The following is a 20343-nucleotide window of genomic DNA, read 5'->3' as shown; positions in this document are numbered from 1 at the left end:
AGATACCAATTAGGTCTAACTGGTCCATTGTATCATTTAAAGTTTGTGTTTCCTTGCTAATTTTCTGTTTGGTTGATCTATCCATAGGTGTGAGTGGGGTATTAAAGTCTCCCACTATTATTGTGTTACTGTTAATTTCCCCTTTCATACTTGTTAGCATTTGCCTTACATATTGCAGTGCTCCTATGTTGGGTGCATATATAAATTGTTATATCTTCTTGGATTGATCCTTTGATCATTATGTAGTGTCCTTCTTTATCTCTTTTCACAGCCTTCATTTCAAAGTCTATTTGATATGAGTATTGTGACTCCTGCTTTCTTTTAGTCTCTATTTGCGTGAAATATCTTTTTCCAGCCCTTCACTTTCCATCTGTATGTGTCCCTTGGTTTGAGGTGAGTCTCTTATAGACAGCATATATAGGGGTCTTGTTTTTGTATCCATTCAGCCAGTCTTTGTCTTTTGGCTGGGGCATTCAGGCCCTTTACATTAAGGTAATTATTGATAAGCATGATCCCACTGCTATTTACTTTGCTGTTTTGGGTTCGAGTTTATAAACCTTTTCTGGGTTTCCTGTCTAGAGAAGATCATTTAGCATTTGTTGAAGAGCTGGTTTGGTGGTGCTGAATTCTCTCAGCTTTTGCTTGTCTGTAAAGCTTTTGATTTCTCCTTCATATTTGAATGAGATCCTTGCTGGGTATAGTAATCTGGGTTGTAGGTTTTTCTCTTTCATCACTTTAAGTATGTCCTGCCATTCTCTTCTGGCCTGAAGAGTTTCTATTGAAAGATCAGCTGTTATCCTTATGGGGATGCCCTTGTGTGTTATTTGTTGCTTTTCCCTTGCTGCTTTTAATGTTTGCTCTTTGTGTTTGCTCTTCATTAATGTGATTAATATGTGTCTTGGGGTGATTCGCCTTGGGTTTATCCTGTTTGGGACTCTGGGTTTCTTGGACTTGGGTGGCTATTTCCTTCACCATTTTATGGAAGTTTTCAACTATTATATCAAGTATTTTCTCATGCCCTTTCTTTTTGTCTTCTCCTGGGAATCCTATGATTTGAAGAGCATCAGAGTTTTAATCTGAGGACCTATGGTTCAAGTTCCTGTCCAGGAGCCAGAAATAAATAAATGAACAAATATATTCTACACGTATCTGCTGGTGAGAACAGCTGACCCAGAACTAGCCCCAGCCATGCGGCTGCCCTCCTGAACATGCAGGAGCAGAGCACAGGTGCACTTTGGAACAGGACAGCTACTGGAGTGCCCGGGCACTTCAGGATGGGAGACTGCATCAGGACTCTTCTCTGACAACTGCCACCTTGGTCTGTGGTGTGCTCTGGATTCTGAACAAACAGGAAGGAAGCCAGGCTCTGCGGACTCAGGCAGCCCCACAAGGCCAGCAGCAAGTGCTGTTTGGCAGGCAGCTCCCCATCTGCTCACCTGGCCTGCTCACCTGGCCACCTGCTGCTGCAGACAAAGACAGCTGAGTGACTGAGTCCTCCGCAGAACAATCCAGAGCCAGAATGAAAGCAAAGGAACAGGACTGGTGAGGACATGGTGACCTCCCTGCCATTTATAAATCACACTGTTGCTACCAGGAGGTATCTCCAGTAAGCTCAGAACCAAAGCACAAGAAAAGGTACATTGTAATTAAAAGCTTTTGAAAGGGCCCCCTGTAGAGAGGAAAAAAAGTTGCCGAAGCATAGGTAAGAAGAAAACATCATAGGAAAAAGGTTTAAAGTAAGTGTTGCTTCTCTGTTCTGGTTCCAAAGGGATTTTTTTCTTCCAAAATGAGAACATATTTTGTTTGTACATACATCTGCTGTAAATTAACAAATTAAAGAAATAAAAAATCCTGATGAAGAGAAATGGCAGAGGCAGACATAATTTGGATAAATAAACAAATCAAGGGAAAGTCATTTTGCATGTACAGGTAGCTACAATGGAAACCTAATTATTTTTTTAAAAAATTAGCCTCTAATAGCTTGATGGCTGTAACACTAAAATGAAACTCAGGAACATGCAGAGGGACAAGAGGGTGTCATATGGGACTTCTAGTGAGACAAATGAAATTAGATTTCAAAAGTAAGAGTAAAATCCCTAAAAGAAGTGTGTGACCTGGATGTTCTCTCCCCAGTGTGCTCTAAGGTAAGCTATAAGCACAAAATTGAGGTGTCCTTTTAACATATTTTCCAGGGCAGGGAAAACCCTGAAATAGAATAAAAACACCATCTTGAGTCAATATATCTCTAAGGAATTATCTACTTAGGAGAATCTTACACAAAGCACTTTACCCAGTAGAAATGAAAGACAGAGTATATATCTATATATAAATATACTGGAATATAGTTGTTAAATGAGATCTGTTAATGACTCACAATTTTTAAATTTAATGTTAAAGATGCTTCAAAAAATTAACTGGTCAGTCATACATAATTTTCACAGCTCCCTGGGGCACAAGCACCACCTCTGACCTGTACAACCAACGCCCAACAACCAGCATGTGGCAGACACTCAACAGGCATTGGTGGATTGAACAAAGGAGGTGTAGCATCCCAGCTCCTTGAGTAGTAAGCACGTGGCACCTGACGTGTGTTCTAAGGCAGGTCTGGCATCCTGTGCAGACCACAGTGCCAAACCTCGCTACTCGGAACCCCAGCAAGGGCAAGCTTCCACTGGACGCCAATCTCCCTTACCTTCTGTGCCATGTCCAAAGAAACCACGATGGGGCTGGCTTCCAGGAACAACACACAAGGGCAAGCGCTTGTAGCCAAGCCAAGGTTGTGATCTTTCTGCAGCTGGTGTCTACCTGCAGCAAATCAACCCTACAACAATGTAAGCTGGGCCGGATTAGAGAGCATCCAAATCACAGCTCCTCTCTCCCCTGGGATAAAAGTGTTCCTTTGCCCCAGCTGGGTGGAAAGCAGGGAGAAGAACTTTCACATGTTAATTGACCCTGATGGTAAAAACAAGATCTTCTCCTGGCGCCACACTGAGCCTGTGGGTATGTCTGGACACCGACACGCCTCAAGGGTGCAGCAAGCGGAAAGGCTCTGAGCCACAATCCAGAAGGCCAATACTCATGTTTACAGTTCACAAAGAAACTAATTGAGAAGGTCAAGGGGCTAGCAAATGACGGAGCCCTGATGGAAACCTCTGGAACTGAATAAATACAGAGACTTCCCAGCACCATGCCTATACTGGATGCCACTGTGCCATTTGCTTTACAATGGTTAATTTTGTTATGTAAATTTCACCTCCATTTTTTCTTAATTGAAGCATAATTGATTCACAATGTTGTGTTAGTTTCAAGTGTACAGCAAAATTACTAGATTATACATATATATTCTCTTTCAGATTATTTTTCCTTTAGAGAATATTATAAAATATTGAATAGAGTTCCCTGTACTATAAAGTAGATCCTTGTTGAATATCTATTTTATATATAGTAATATGTATCTGTTAATCCCAAACTTCTAATTTATTCCTCCCCCACTTCCCCCGTGGTAACCATAAATTTATTTTCTAAGTCTGTGTGTCTGTTTCTGTTTTGTATATAAGCTCATTTGTATCATTTTTTTTAGATTCCACATATAAGTGATATTATATGATATTTGTCTTTCTCTGTCTGGCTTACTTCACTTAGTATGATAATCTCTAGGTCCATCCATGTGGCTGCAAATGGCACTATTTCATTCATTTTTATGGCTGAGCGATATTTCATTGTGTGTATATGTATGTACATGTATACATATATGTGTGTTTACACGTTTATACATATATATGTATGTTTACATATATATATGTAAACACCATATCTTCTCTATCCATTCTTCTTCTGATGAACATTTAGATTGCTTTCAGGCCCTAGCTACTGTAAACAGTGCTACAATGAATAGTATATGTATCTTTTCAAATTAGACTTTTCACCTTTTCCAATTCTACTTCTAGTTTTCAAAGAACCCCCATACTGTTCACTATAATGGTTGTGCCAATTTACATTCCCACCAACAATGTGGGAGGGTTCCCTGTTCTCCACACCCTCTCCAGAATTTATTGCTTGTAGAATTTTTGATGAGGGCCCTTCTGACCTGTGTGAGGTAGCTTTGATTTGCATGTCTCTAATAATTAGCAATGATGCCTCAATGGCAAAGATCCACCTGCAAAGTAGGAGACACAGGAGGTGCAGGTTCAACATCTGGGGCAGGAAGATCCCCTGGAGGAGGAACTGGCAACCCACTCCAGTATTCCTGCCTGAAAAATCCCATGGACAGAGGAGACTGATGGGCTATGGTCCAAACGGTCACAGAGTTAGACACAACTGAGCAACTGAGCATGCATGTCTTCTTTGGAGAAATGCCTATTTAACTCTTCTGCCCATTGTCTGATTGGATGTCTTTATATTGATTTGTATGGGCTGTTTGTATATTTTGAAAATTAATCCCTTGTCAGCTGCATCATTTGCAAATATTTTCTCCCATTCTATAGGTTGTCTTTTCATTTTGTTGATGATTTCCTTTGTTGTGCAAAAGCTTTTAAGTTTAATTAGATCCCAGTTGTTTATTTTTGTTTTATTTTCATAACTCTAGGAGATGGATCCAAAAAAACACTGCTTCAATTATGTTAAAGATTGTTCTGCCTATGTCTTCCTCTAGGAGTTTTATAGTGTCCAGTCTTATGTTAAAGTTTATAATTCACTTTGAATTTGTGTTTGTGTGTGGTGTTAGAGAATGTTCTAATTCATTCTTTTACATGTAGCTGTCCAGTTTTCCTAGCACCACTTATTGAAGAAGCTGTCTTTTCTCCATTGTATATTCTTGCCTCTTTTGTCATAGATTAATTGACCATAATGGCATGGGTTTATTTCTGGGCTTTCTATCCTGTTCCAGTGATCTATATTTCTGTTTTTGTGTCAGTACCATACTGTTTTGATGACTGTAGCTTTGTAGTATAGTCTGAAGTCAGGAAGCCTGATTCCTCCAGCTCCATGTTTTTCTTTCTCAAGATTGTTTTGGCTATTCAGGGTCTTTTGTGTTTCCATACAAATTTTAAAATTTTTTGTTCTAGTTCTGTGAAAAATGCCATTGGTAATTTGATAAAGATTGCACTGAATCTGTAAATTGCCTTGGGTAGTATAACCATTTTGAAAATATTGATTCATATAAATCCAAGAACATGGTATATCTTTCCACCTGTTTGTGTGGTCTTCAGTTTCTTTCACTATAGTCTTGTATTTTTCAGAGAGTCTTTTGCTTCCTTAGGTAGGTTCATTCCTAGATATTTAATTCTCTTTGATGTGATGATAAAAGGAATTGTTTCCTTCATTTCTCTTTCTGATAGTTTGCTGTTAGTGTATTAAAATGCAGCCAATTTATGTATATTAATTTTGTATCTATAACTTTACCAAATTCATTGATGAGCTCTAGTAGTTTTCTGGTAGCATCTTTAGGATTTTCTATGCAAAAAGTGACAGTTTTACTTTTCACTTTCCAATTTGGATTCCTTTTATTTCCTTTCCTTCTCTGACTGCTCTGGTTAGGACTTTCAAAACTATGCTGAATAAAAGTGGCAATAATGGACATTCTTGTCTTGTTCCTAATCTTAGAGGAAATGCTTTCATTTTTCACCATTGAGTACGATGTTAACTGTAAATTTGTGATATATGTCCTTTATTATGTTAAGGTAGCTTCCTTCTGTGCTCACTCTCTGAACTTTTTTTTTTTATCATAAATGGATGTTGAATTTTATAAAAGCTTTTTCTGCATCTATTGAGATGGTCATATGGTTTTTATTTTCAATTTGTTAATGTGACATATCATATTGATTGACTTGTATATATTGAAAAATCTCTTTACATCCCTGGTATAAATCCTACTTGATCATGGTATATATCCTCCTAATGTATTTTTGGATAAAGTTTGCTAGTATTTTGTGAGGATTCTTGCAAACATGTTCATCAGTGATGTTGGCCTGTAATTTTATTTTGTGGTAAATTCATCTCACTTTAAAAAAAAGTAATAGAGCAAATATTTGAATGCTGATCTTCTGGACCCCAAAACATTTCAAAATCTATGATTAATGACAAGGTGCCAGAATATAAGTGAAATTGAGAGTGAAACACGTTGGTAGTAAACAAACTGCAAAGGTGAAGATAAGTATCGAGTGCCACTCACATGCCATGTACTCCGCTGCACACTGAGTCAAACAGATACACATGCCCTGGCTCCATCCCACGAGCACTCGAGGGATTTACAGCACTCTGTGAGGACTCCCCAAGAGGCCAACAAGGAAAGAGGAACTGAGAAGCCTCCCAGGCAGAGAACACGGAAATGCCTGAGAAGAACCCCGAGCCAACACTGCCAAGTGGTGAGCACTGGATGGAAAAGCATCCACTCAAATTCACTCAACATCCAGGGATGTCCCCTGTGTGCCAGGCACTGTCGTAGGCATTGAGAATTCATTTAAGAGTTGTGGTCCTACTGTATAGCACAGGGAACTCTATTCAGTATCTTGTGATAAACCATAATGGAAAAGAATGTGAAAAGGAATGTGTATATGTATAACCGAATCACTTTGCTCTACAGCAGAGATTGAGACAACACTGCAAATCAGCTATATTTTGATAAATTTTTTAAGTGACTGAATTAATGCCATTTGCAGCAACATGGATGAACCTATAGATATCATACTAAGTAAGCCAGACAGAGGAAGACAAATATCATGATATTACTTATATGTATAATATAAAAATATAAATAATATATTAAATATATAATATATAAATATATAATATATATTAAATATATATTATATAAAAATATTATATAAAATATAAAAAATGATACAAATGAACTTATTAAGTTCATGAATATAAAACCAAAATATATAAAACCACAGACATAAAGAATAAATTTATGGTTGCCAAAGTGGGAAGTGGGGAGGGATAAATTAGGAATTTTGATTTAACAGGTACACTGTAGTATATAAAATAAACAAGGACCTACTGTATAGTACAGGGAACTATATTCAATATCTTGTAATAACCTACAATGGAAAAGAATCTGAAAAAGAATATATATATATATATATATAAAACTGAATCACTTTGCTGTACACTTGAAACTAGTACAACATTGTAAATAGACTATACTTCAATTTTTAAAAGAGACAAAAATACTTTAAAAATAAAGTCATGGGGCTTGCCTTCATGAGACTCAAAATAAAGAAGATAAAATCAGACAAATATCATGGAAACCTACAGTTTACAGTTGGCCAAGGGCTTGAACTTTTTCCTAATGCCTCTAAGTACGAAAATGACACAAAATTTTCAGTAATTTAGAAAGAAGTGAGAACTTGATGGGAGAAGAGAATGAAAGGAGACCCATCATAAAGTCATCTAGAGCTGCAACGAAATTTCTATCAAAATTCAATGGTATTTTCAGAGCAACAGGTAAAACAATTCTAAATTTTTTATGGAATCACAAAAGACCCTGAATAGCTAAAGCAATCACGAGAAAGAACTAAGCTGGAGGTATTACACTCCCTGACTTTACATTACACAACAAAGCTACCGTAATAAAACAATTTGGTACTGGCATGAATATAGACACACTGACCCATGGAACAGAATAAAAAACCCAGAAGTGAACCCTTGCATAAATGGTCAACTAATATTTAATACAAGAGACAAGAGCATCCAGTGGGGGAACAGACAGTCTCTTTAACAAATAGAGCTGGGAAAACTAAAGAAACACATGTAAAAAAAAAATGAAATCAAACCCCTATCTTACACCACTAAAAAACACTGACTTGAAATGGATCTAAAACTCCTAAAAGAAAAAGTTGGGAAGAAAATCTTCAACATTGGTCTAGGCAATGATTTTATGGGATTGATATCTAAAATATACAAGGAAATCATATAACTTAACAAGAAAAAAACCAAATAATCCAATTTTAAAATGGGCAGGGGAAATGAATAGATTATTTTCCAAAAAAGACATAGAGATGGCCAACAGGCACATGAAAACATGCTTGATATCACATATCATCAGGAAATGCATACCAAAACCACACAGAGGTATCACCTTACACTTGTTAGAATGGCTATCATCAAAAAGACAAGAAAAGTGTTGGTATGGAAAATGTGAACCCTGTCCACTACTGGGAGGAATTTAAATTGATGTAGCCACTATGGAAATTAAAAATACAACTGCCAATTACACTTCCAGTATATGTGCAAAGGAAATGGAAATAAGATCTTGAAGCGACATCTGCAATCCTATGGTTCAGCCTTATTCACAGCAGCCAAGAAATGGAAACAATCTGAGTGTCTGTCAATGGATGAATGAATAAAGGAAATGTACATATACACACAATGGAATTTTATTCAGTCCTGAGAAAGAGGGAAATCCTGGCATTTGCAACAACATAGACAGACTTTGAGGGCATTATGCTAAATGAAATACAGATAGATCTATGATCTCACTTAGGCTTCACAGGTGACTCAGTTGCAAAGAATCCTCCCTGCCAAGCAGGTGATATGGGTTCAATACCTGGGTCAGGAAGATCCCCTGGAGAAGGAAATGGCAACCCACTTCAGTATTCTTGCCTGGAGAATCCCATGGACAGAGGAGTTGGCAGGCTACAGTCCATGGGGTCACAAAGAGCCAGACATGATTTGGTGACTAAACAACAACAACAATGATCTTACTTATATGTGGAATCTAAAAAGCAGAAGTTATAGAAAAAGAGGGTAAAACAGTGGTTATTACCAGGCAATGGGGGCAGGCAGGGGTATGCAATGAGGAGATGTGTGTCAAAGTGTACAAACTACCAGTTATAAGATGAATAAGTTTTGGGGATGTAAGGCACAGAATAGTGATTCCAGTTAATACTATTTCATTCTATACTTTAAAGTTACTAAAAGAGTCGATCTTAAATGTTCTCATCACCAAAAAAAAAAAAATTGTAATTCTGTGATGTGATAGAGGTGTTAGCTAATGCAATGGTTGTAATCATTTTGTAATGTATATATCAAATTACCATAATATATACCTTAAATCTATACAATGTTATATGACAATTATATCTTAATAAAACTGGGGGGTAGTTTGTAACAATGGTTTAGATGAGCATTAACAGAGGTATGGATTCAGGTGAGGTGTGGGAACAGAGAGAAAAGGAAGAGAAAAATCAGAGATAGATTCAAGAACTAGGTGTGTGTGGTTGGAGTTTTCAAGTGGCTATGGGGTTGAAAGACATAGATTCATGTGAGGTGCATAAAACAATGCCTAGCCTATATTAAGTGCTCAATGAATGTTACCTTTGTTATTCTTATACAGAGCATCAGTATTCTAAAAATAGAGTGATGTTACTTTTCTATTTTTAGGACCCTTCCTCTAACTATCAGCAGAGATGAGAGGTGAAAGGAATCCAAACTAGACCATCTGAGTGACAAAACAGGGCTTGTCTTTCTTTGTGTGTTTTTATCAATGCAAAACACTTACAAAATATGTAGTGAATAAATAAATGTATAAAGGAACAAAGGAAAAAGGACCTCTGACTACTAAAAATCAGGAAATGGTTCATCAGCTGATCTACAAATCAATTTGAGAAAGATCCATTTTCAAGAAAGAACACACACACAAAACCAAGAACACAAAAGAAGACAAGATTGATCCACATCTGCATAAGAAGCTGAATCAAGAATTAAAGCAAGATGGTTATTTTGAGACATTAGTCTGCCATCTTCTTGGTCAGCCAGCTTTCCAAATAAAGTCATATTCCTTGCCTCAACACCCATCTCTCAGATTCATTGGCCTATCAGGCGGCGAGCAGAGTGAGCCTGGACTCAGTAACAAACGTAATTTGAAGGCCTTAACAGATGTCTAAGAAAATAAAGAGAAAACAAAGCAAACCAATCATTGACACACAGAGAGATTGGCAGAGTCTTGGTTCCCCAGTAAGAGACTGGGCCTCAGCCTTCTGAGTGGGAGTGCTGAGTCCAGGACCCAAGACTTCCAGAGAGCTCCTAACCCCAGGGAGTACTAATTAGTGAAAAACCACAAAGGCCTCCACCTGTATCCAACACCCAGCATTACCCAACACTCAGCACCCAGTGCAGAACACCTCACAAAACAGCAGGCAAGACAACAATACACATCCAATCATCAGCAGACAGATACCCCAAAACATACCACCTCACACAGCCCTGCCCATCGAGAAGAAAAAAAAACTCATCTTCTACCACCAGAATGCAGGCACAAGTCCCTCCCAACACAAAGTATACACAAACCACGGGACCAATCTTTCTCATTGATGGCAGAAACCAAAAGGAAGAAGGACTATGACCATAAAGCCTAGGAAAAGGAGACCTCAAACACATTAAGTTAGGAAAAAAGAAAAGACAGAGAAATGCTGTAAAATGAAAGAACAAGGTAAAAACTTGCAAGGTCAAATAAATGAAGAGGAACTAGGCAACCTATCTGAAAAAGAACTCAGATTAATTACAACAAAGATGATCCAGAACCTCGAAAACTGAATACAGAAAATGCAAGAATCAATTAGCACATTTCACTAGAACCTAGAAGAAATAAAGAACAAACAGAGTCAAATAACATAATTACTGAAATTAACAATATTCTCGAAGGAATCAATAAAAGGATAAATGAGGCAGGAGTATGGATAAGTGTGTTGGAAGATAGAATGGAGGAAAAAACTGCCGAAGAGTAGAAAAAACGAAAAAGAATGAAAAGAAGAAAGCATCAGAGACCTCTGGGACAATATTAAATGCGCCAACATTTGAATTATAGGGTTCCTGGAAGAAGAAGGGGTTTCTCAGGCCCTAAAAGGGTGGCTCAGTGGGTTAAAAAGTGCCTGCAGTGCAGAAGATGGAGGAGACATGCATTCAATTCCTGGGTCAGGAAGATCCCCTGGAGGAGGGCATAGCAACCCACTCCAATAGTCCTGTCTGGAGAATCTCATGAACAGAGGAGCCTGGTGGGCTATAGTCTATAAGGTCAGAGTTGGACATGACAGAAACGACTAAGCATGTGTGCATGCAGAGAAGAGAAAAAGGGTCTAGAAAATCTTTGAAGAGCTTATAGTCAAAAACTTCCCTAACATGGAAAAAGAAATAGTCAAGCCCGTAAAGCACAGAAATACCCGTACAGGATAAACCCAAGGAGAAACACGCTGAGACACATACTAATCAAACTTCAAAGATTAAACAAAACAAAGCATAATTAAAAGCAGCAAGTGAAAAGCAAAAAGTAGCATCCAAGGGAACCCCTACACGATTAACAGCAGAAACCCTGCAGGCCAGAAGGGAGTGGCTGGATATATTTAAAGTACTGACAGGGAAAAAAATCTACAACCAAGACATCTCTACCTGGCAAGGATCTCATTCAAAATTGAGGGAGAAAACAAAAGCTTCACAAACAAGCAAAAGATAAGAGAATTCACCACCACAAAACCAGCTTTATAATAAATATTAAAGGGACTTTGATAGGAAGGAAATACAAGAGGAAAAAAAGACTTACAAAAACCAACTCAAAACAATTACAAAAATGCCAATAGAAACAAATATATCAATAATTACTTTAAATGAAAATGGTTTAAACATTTCAACCAAAAGACATGGAATGGCTGAATGGATAAAAAAAAAACCAAGACCCACATATATGCTGTCTACAAGAGAACCGCAATTCAGATCTAGAGACACATACAGACTGAAAGTGAGAGTATGGGAAAAGATATTCCATGCAAATGTAGGTCAAAAGAAAGCCAGAGTAACAATTCTCATATAAGACAAAACAGAACTTTATATAACATATAGAGTATTATAAGAGATAAGAAAGGGCACTCAGTCCACTTCAGTTCAGTCCCTCAGTCATGTTTGACTCTTTGTGACCCCATGCACTGCAGCATGCCAGGTCTCCCTACCCATTACCAAATCCTGGAGTTGACTCAAACTCATGTCCATTGAATCGGTGATGCCATCCAACCACCTCATCCCCTGTTGTCCCCTTCTCCTTCTGACTTCAATCTTTCTAATGAGTCAGTTCTTCATATCAGGTGGCCAAAGTACTGGAGTTTCAGTCCTTCCAATGAATATTCAGGACTGATCTCCTTTGGGATGGACTGGATCGATCTCCGTGCCGTCCAAGGGACTCTCAAGAGTCTTCTCCAACACCACTGTTCAAAAGAATCAATTCTTTGGTGCTCAGCATTCTTTATAGCCCAACTCTCACAGCCATACATGACTACTGGAAAAACCATAGTCTTGACTTAATGGACCTTTGTTGGCAAAGTAACATCTCTGCTTTTTAATATGCTGTCTAAGTTGGTCGTAACTTTTCTCAGAAGGAGTAAGTGTCTTTTAATTTCATGGCTGCAGTCACCATCTACAGTAATTTTGGAACCCAAAAAAATAAAGTCTGCCACTGTTTCCACTATTTCCCCATCTATTTGCCATGGGGAAATAGATGGCAAATTTATTTTGCCATCCCATCCCATCAGATGGGATCAGATGCCATGATCTTAGTTTTCTGAATGTTGAGCTTTAAGCCAACTTTTTCACTCTCCTCTTTCACTTTCATCAAGAAGATCTTTAGTTCCTCTTCACTTTCTGCCATAAGGGTGGTGTCATCTGCATGTCTGAGGTTATTGATATTTCTCCCGCCAATCTTGATTCCAGCTTGTGCTTCCTCCAGCCCAGTGTTTCTCATGATGTACTCTGCATACAAGTTAAAGAAGCACAGTGACAATATACAGCCTTGATGTACTCCTTTTCCTATTTGGAACCAGTCTGTTGTTCCATGTCCAGTTCTAACTGTTGCTTCCTGACCTGCATACAGGTTTCTCAAGAGGTGGGTCAGGTGGTCTGGTATTCCCATCTCTTTCAGAATTTTCCACAGTTTATTGTGATCCACACAGTCAAAGGCTTTGGCATAGTCAATAAGGCAGAAATAGATGTTTTTCTGGAATTCTCTTCTTTTTCAATGATGTTGGCAATTTGATCTCTGGTTCCTCCGCCTTTTCTAAAACCAGCTTGAACATCTGGAAGTTCACAGTTCACATATTGCTGAAGCCTGGCTTGGAGAATTTTGAGCATTACTTTCCTAGCATGTGAGATGAGTGCAATTGTGCAGTAGTTTGAGCATTCTTTGGCACTGCCTTTCTTTGGGGGATTGGAATGAAAACTGATCTTTTCCTGTTCTGTGGCCACTGCTGAGTTTTCCAAATTTGCTGGCATATTGAGTGCAGCACTTTCACAGCATCATCTTTTAGGATTTGAAATAGCTCAACTGGAATTCCATCACTTCCACTAGCTTTGTTCGTAGTGATGCTTTCTAAGGCCCACTTGATTTCACATTCCAGGATGTCTGGCTCTAGGTGAGTGATCACACCATTGTGATTATCTGGGTTGTGAAGATGTATTTTTGTACAGTTCTTCCATATATTCTTGCCACTTCTTCTTAATATCTTCTACTTCTGTTAGGTCCATACCATTTCTGTCCTTTATTGAGCCCATCTTTGCATGAAATGTTCCCTTGGTATCTCTAATTTTCTTGAAGTGATCTCTAGTCTTTCCCTTTCTATTGTTTTCCTCTATTTCCTTGCACTGATCACTGAGGAAGGCTTTCTTATCTCTCCTTGCTATTCTTTGGCACTCCACATTCAAATGGGTATATCTCTCCTTTTCTCCTTTGCTTTTCACTTTTCCTTTTTCCACAGCTATTTGTAAGGCCACCTCAGACAGCCATTTTGCTTTTTTGAATTTCTTTTTCTTGCAAACACCCTCTTTCAACAACACAAGATAAAACTCTACACATGGACATCATGTAGAAAGACCAGAAACTGTAAAACTGTTAGAGGAAATCATAGGCAGAACACCCTATGACATAAATCACTGCGAGATCCTCTGTAAACCATCTCCTAGAGCAACGGAAATAAAAATAAACAAATGGGAACTAATTAAACTTAAAGATTTTGCACAGCAAAGGAAACTATAAAAAGAGTGAAAAGGCAAACCTCAGAATAGGAGAAAATAGTAGCAAATGAAACAAATGACAAAGGATTAACTTCCAAAATGTACAAGTAGCTCATGCAACTCAATATCAGAAAAACAGCCAATCAAAGAGTGGGTGGAAGTCCTAAATAGACATTTCTCCAAAGAAGACATACAGATGGCTAACAAACACATGAAAAGATGCTCAACATCACTCATTATTAGAGAAATGCAAATCAAAACTACAATGAGATATCACCTCACACTGGTCAGAATGGCCATCATCAAAAAGTCTACAAACAATAAATGCTGGAGAGGGTGTGGAGAAAAGGGAACCCTCTTGCACTGTTGGGAATGTAAATTGATACAGTCACTATGGAAGATGGTATGCAGATTCCTTAAAAAAACAGGAATATAATCACCATATAACCTAGCAATCCCACTACTAGACATATACCCTGAGGAAACCAAAATTGAAAACGACACATGTACCCCAATGTTCATTACAGCACTATTTACAATAGCTAGAACAGGCAGGCAAGCAATCTTGATGTCCATCAACAGATGAACAGATAAAGAAGTTGTGGTACATATACACAAAGGAATATTACTCAGCCATAAAAAGGAATGCATCTGAGTCAGCTCTAATGAAGTGGATGGTGAACCTAGAGTATATTGTACAGAATGAAGTAAGTCAGAAAGAGAAAGATAAATATCATATATAACGCATATATATGGAATCTAGAAAGATGGTACTGATGAACCTATTTGCAGGGCAGCAGTGGAGACACAGACATAGAGAACAGACTTATGGACACAGGGAGAGGGGAGAAGAGAGTGAGAAGAATGGAGAGAATAACATGGAAACCTATATTATCATATGTAAAATAGATAGCCAATGGGAATCTGCTGTATGGCTCAGGGAATTCAAACAGGGGCTCTGTATCAACCTAGAGGGGTGGGATGGGGAGGGAGACGGGAGGGAGGGTCAAGAGGGAGGGGACATATGTACACCTATGGCTCATTCATGTTGATGTTTGACAGAAAACAAAATTCTGTAAAGCAATTATCCTTCAACTAAAAAATAAAGAAAGGTTTGCTGCTGCTGCTGCTGCTAAGTCACGTCAGTCGTGTCCGACTCTGTGCGACCCCATAGACGACAGCCCACCAGGCTCCCCTGTCCCTGGGATTCTCCAGGCAAGAACACTGGAGTGGGTTGCCATTTCCTTCTCCAATGCATGAAAGTGAAAAGTGAAGGTGAAGTCGCTCAGTCATGTCTGACTCTTAGTGACCCCATGGACAGCAGCCCACCAGGCTCCTCCATCCATGGGATTTTCCAGGCAAGAGTACTGGAGTGAGGTGCCATTGCCTTCTCCAAATAACTGTTTAAAAATCTACAAATAAAATGCTGGAGAGGGTGTGGAGAAAAGGAAACCCTCTTGCACTGTTGGTGGGAATATAAATTGATACAGCCACTATGGAAGACAGTATGGAGATTCCTTTAAAAACTAGGAATAAAACTACCATGTGACCCAATAATCCCACTATGGGGCATATACCATGAGGAACCATAACTGAAGAAGTCATACACACCCCAATATTCATTGCAGCACTATTTACAATAGCTAGGACATGGAAGCTACCTAGATGTTCATTGGCAGATGAATGGATAAAGAAGCTGTGATACGTGTATAGAACAGAATATTACTCAGCCATAAAAAAGACCACATTTGACTTTCTAATGAAGTGGATGAAATTAGAGCCTATTACATAAGAGTGAAGTAAGTCCAAAAGAGAAAAACAAGTATCGAAGATTAACACATGTATATGGAATCTAGAAAGATGGTACTGATGAACCATTTGCAGGGCAGCAATGGAGATGCAGACACAGAGAACAGACTTGTAGATACGGAAGAGGGTGGAGCAGAGGGTGGGATGAATGGAGACAGTAGTATGGAAACATATACACTACCATATATAGAATAAATAGCCAGTGGCAATTTGGTATATGATTCAGGGAACTTGAACTGGGGCTCTGTGACAACTTAGAGGGGTGGGATGTGATGGGAAGTTGGAAGGAGGTTCAAGCGGGAGGGGACATATGTACACCTATGACTGATTCATGCTGATGTATGGCAGAAATCAACACAATATTGTAAAACAATTTTTTTTAAAAGCACTAAAGCTTCGCAAGGAAAATTCACTGTATTAAGAACCAAATCTTTCGCCTCCCTGTTATCCCACAACCATTTTTCTTCAAGATGACAACTCTGTAATTAAGAGTTGCTGCTACTTTATCTTTCAAGTAGATTTTGTCTTTCAGCAGCTGCAGAGGATTTCTGCCAGGACTACACCCTGCGGGGCACTAATGACTCCGGCTTTTCAATATGAAACCAAGGAGAAAAACTGCCCTTTACCTGTATTCCATTCCCATTCACAACCCAGCAACCTTCTCCACATATACTGGTCTCTTCAAGATTAAAAACTGAAGAATGACAGGTAAGAAAAATATACATCTTGGCCAGTTAAGAAATAACCCTCTTTGCTATTATGTATAGTATCTCCTGTTCAATCTCCCCATATACTAGAAAATAATGTTTCTGCTATAACAATTATATGCATTACTAAAATTTTTCATGTTTAACAAAATTCAATACAAGGGTTTTGGGGGAAAAATTGCTTTGGCACATCCCACTTGAAACTTATGGAACTTCAAAACATAATCAAAAATAGTAATTGATAATCAAGGCAGTTAATCTGGCCATCTAGGCAGGTGTGTCAGTGAAGATAGTGGCTGTCATAGCAGGTATTAAAAATACAGAAATACAAATACAGTAATGTTTTAATAAAAGCGATGCTGGCAGGTGCTGAGGGCACAGGAAGAGGCATAACCTGCAGACATGCCAGGCTGACTGCACCTGCCTAGAGAGGCGCCAGGGCCAGGCGACCCTTGTGATCATGCATCTCTCTCTCTTTCTCTCACACTCACAGCAGAACTAAGTACTTTTCCTGCCCTATTCAAGTTCAGAGTTCTTTCCCACCACCTCTGCTCTCTTTGCCTAGGAAGATGTGTATAAATCAATACAATGTTGGCCTTGCTGAGACATTCTGCCCTCACCAATCACATACAAGCTAACACGCTTCACAGAACAGAGCACTCAGAATGCTACACTGTCCTCAGGGCAGCTGGTCTGAGTCCTTAGAGGGGTTGCCTGCTCATTCAGGGGCACAGGCAGGTGAAACCAGGGCGAGAGGCCTCCCAAGGCTGGGCGTGCCCTATCCCATAGCCCCAGGCTGGGCATGCCCCATCCCACATCCCCAGGCTGGGCGTGCCCCATCCCGCAGCCCCAGGCTGGGCGTGCCCTATCCCGCAGCCCCAGGCTGGGCATGCCCTATCCCATAGCCATTCCTGTGACCTATGAAAGAAATAATTCCCAGAGAAAGTGTGACCACAGGTAAGTGCCAATACTTACATATAATAAGTGGGATAGAGTCCTTCAAAATACCAGCAATGTTTTTTGGCCTCTGTGCACTGGAAATAGAAGGAAGAAAAGATTCGTCAGTGAAAACTCATTTGCATACTGTTGAGAAGATCTCACGCAAAAAAAACAAGGAAGGATGAGTGAAAGCAGCTTAAAGTGTGAGAAGCAGGCATTGGAGGGACAATGAGCCAGAGGGAGATTCACCTGCTACATGACTTTTTATTTCTTCAAAATTTTTGAAAGAGAAGAAAACATCTATTTCCCTATCGCTTTTCTAGCTTTTCTAAGTACAAGGGGATGAATAATTCATTAAAATGCAAATTAAAAACAATCCATTTTTTAAAATTCACATGGTATGATACTTCAAATATCTAAAGATGCTACAAATAATTACACAGATTCCCCCTAATTTTTGTTTTTGAAAAACATCTCCCAGAGTTTTAACATTTCTAGATCTTTATATTTCAGGATATACTGACTCTCAAACAATGTGGTGGTTCAGAGCACCCATCATCCACACAGTTGAAAATTCACATTGAACTTATGGGTCAGCCTTCCGTCACCATGGCTCCACAGATCATGTAGTGTTGTTGTATTTACTATTGAAAAAAAAAATCATGTATAAGTAGAGCCATGCAGTTCAAACCCATGTTGTTCAATGGTCTACAGGATTCCAAAAGGCATATTCAGTGGGCACCTATGCCTGCCAGAATCTGTGAGACAGAGTTGACCTGATACAATCAGTGGGGGCCCTGCCCTCGTTCCTTCCCAGGGATGAGAAAGATGGAAGAGGGGGACAAGGAGGGACTTCCCTGTGCTTTCCAAGGAAGCTGAGGCTGAATTTTCTAGACGGCAGGGCTGAGCAGATGTGATTCCACCCTGGGGGGTTCAGTATCTCAAACACCTGACAAGTGGCAGAAAGCCAGGGGCACCAACTGCAAGCAAGAGTTCCAAGCAGAAATGCTCTGGCCAAGTTGAGCAAGGCTTTTCTAAAATTACTCCACTCATACCGTTATTTTTAAAAAATACACAACTTCCTTCCCAGTTTCATGACCCAGTTCATTGATGCCCATATGTAAATAACATCCTGAAAATATTACAATGCAAAAGTACCAGCAGGAAAAGGCACAGTGAAAGCAAAGCTTTCTTTGGACAAGGCAGGGACCAACTGTGTTGTTCACCCCCTCTCCCGGGGTGTATGCTGATGCCCTTCTACCTCAGTCTGCCTGACAGCTGCAGAAGTTCAGAAACACACCCCAAATCTACAGCAGAATGCCAGGGGAGAGGTGAGTATGAATGTTATGTATTAGGCTGGCTAAATTCAATGAGTTGTGAAAAAAGCATGAAACACTGGATTTTAAAAACACATATATGCTTTAAGACACTAATAAGCACATTAGGGCAGCCTGAAGTAACCCAGATTTATTAATGGAAAATGAGTTTAATTTAGACTAGGTTAGCTCATGTCCAATTCAAGAAACGAAGTTCAGACAGCTAAAGAAATCAATTTATCTTGTCAAGTAAGAGCAATTTCAGGTCTGTACCCTAAGTTACAATTCATTTCACTGGTCTTCTGTGATAAATTGAGAAACCAGGTCTCATTTCCAGGTGGCATTTCCAACGTCTCTTCTTCATTCTCCATCACCACTAGAGACAGACACGCTTTCTTGGAATTCGACACTCAAGTTCCACGCACAGTCAAGAAATGGTGACCCTAATGCCAGTCCTGAAACTTGGACAAGTCCAACTCCCCACTTGTTGCTTCTCTGGTCACCCCCACGGGCATCTCACTGGAGACTCAGACCCACGGGCCCAGGAGCAAGGGCTGGCAGGGCCTCAGCAGGCAGGACCTGAGATGCTGCCCTCGGCGTCCGCTGTGGGACAGCCCTTTACCTGAAGACCTCCTGTTCAAAGCCGCCACATTGTTGGACCCAAGCACCACATCTCCTAACTCTTAAGGGAACAACAAAAATAGCATCATTGTTGCCTTGTAGGAGTTTTTTCTTGGTGTGTCAGTATGAGGAATGCCATTTTACAGATTGAACACTGGGACCCCTTACGGGTATCTTGCTCAAACCCATGTTTCTTTACAGTGTGGTTTCTCCTAGACTAACCAACATTACGCTGAAGAACTCGCTTTGCCCACCTCCCATGCCCCCATGTTGTTATATGACTGGAGGACAGGCTGACATCAGACCTGCTCCCAGCTCCACCATTAGCAGGTGAGAGGCTTGGGAAGGCGGGTTCCCAGCTTGGGCCTCCTCTGAACTTAGCAGCAGCGCAGGTGGTAGGAAGATGCACACGCGTGTCTAGCAGAACCCACGGGAGCATGAGCTTCGGAGCTACAGCAGGTTAAATAACAGCCTGAATTGTGAGGCAGCACAACTCTCGGACACTCCCACACGTGGCTGTTGGGAAGGAAGAGCAATCTCTGCAAAACTGTGGTTGCCTTTCTCTTTCACTGATTCCCTCTCCACAAAGACGGAACACCACATGCACAAGGTTATGCACGGTGGCATTATTTCTACTAGTGAGATTCTGGAAACAATGCAAATACATCCTCACAGCAGGCTGGTCAGATAGGGAACAGTATGTCCATACAACGGTGGACTAAGCAGCCAACGAAAATGAAGTTTCTCAGAACCTGGATGAAATGATCTGTACAATGCAGTGCTGTGAAAAAGCAATCTTAAGAAGGGCACATGTAGCACACTAATTTTTATGGAAAAGGGAACTTGTACATTTGGTTAATTTTTTTACAAAAGGAACCACAGGAAAGGTATGGTGAAAAGTGATGAGAATACTTGTCCTGTAGGGGACGTGGCAGAGGAGTGGCAGAGGCTGGTGCAGGAAT

General features: G+C 39.7%; 1 protein-coding gene across 2 annotated transcripts in view; it reads right to left on the bottom strand.

Moving 5' to 3' along the window:
• The window catches only part of VOPP1 (VOPP1 WW domain binding protein), a 153113-nt gene that overhangs the window by 57973 nt on the left and 74797 nt on the right, over nucleotides 1-20343 (bottom strand). For both annotated transcript variants that reach the window (XM_070462910.1, XM_070462909.1), the window contains exon 2: nucleotides 17481-17539. In XM_070462910.1, the coding sequence (XP_070319011.1) occupies nucleotides 17481-17539 (59 nt within the window). The remainder of the gene's footprint in view (nucleotides 1-17480; nucleotides 17540-20343) is intronic.

Source organism: Odocoileus virginianus, unplaced genomic scaffold (assembly GCF_023699985.2).
Source record: "Odocoileus virginianus isolate 20LAN1187 ecotype Illinois unplaced genomic scaffold, Ovbor_1.2 Unplaced_Scaffold_17, whole genome shotgun sequence".
Classification (NCBI taxonomy): domain Eukaryota; kingdom Metazoa; phylum Chordata; class Mammalia; order Artiodactyla; family Cervidae; genus Odocoileus; species Odocoileus virginianus.
This window is presented reverse-complemented; position numbering and strand designations above follow the sequence as displayed.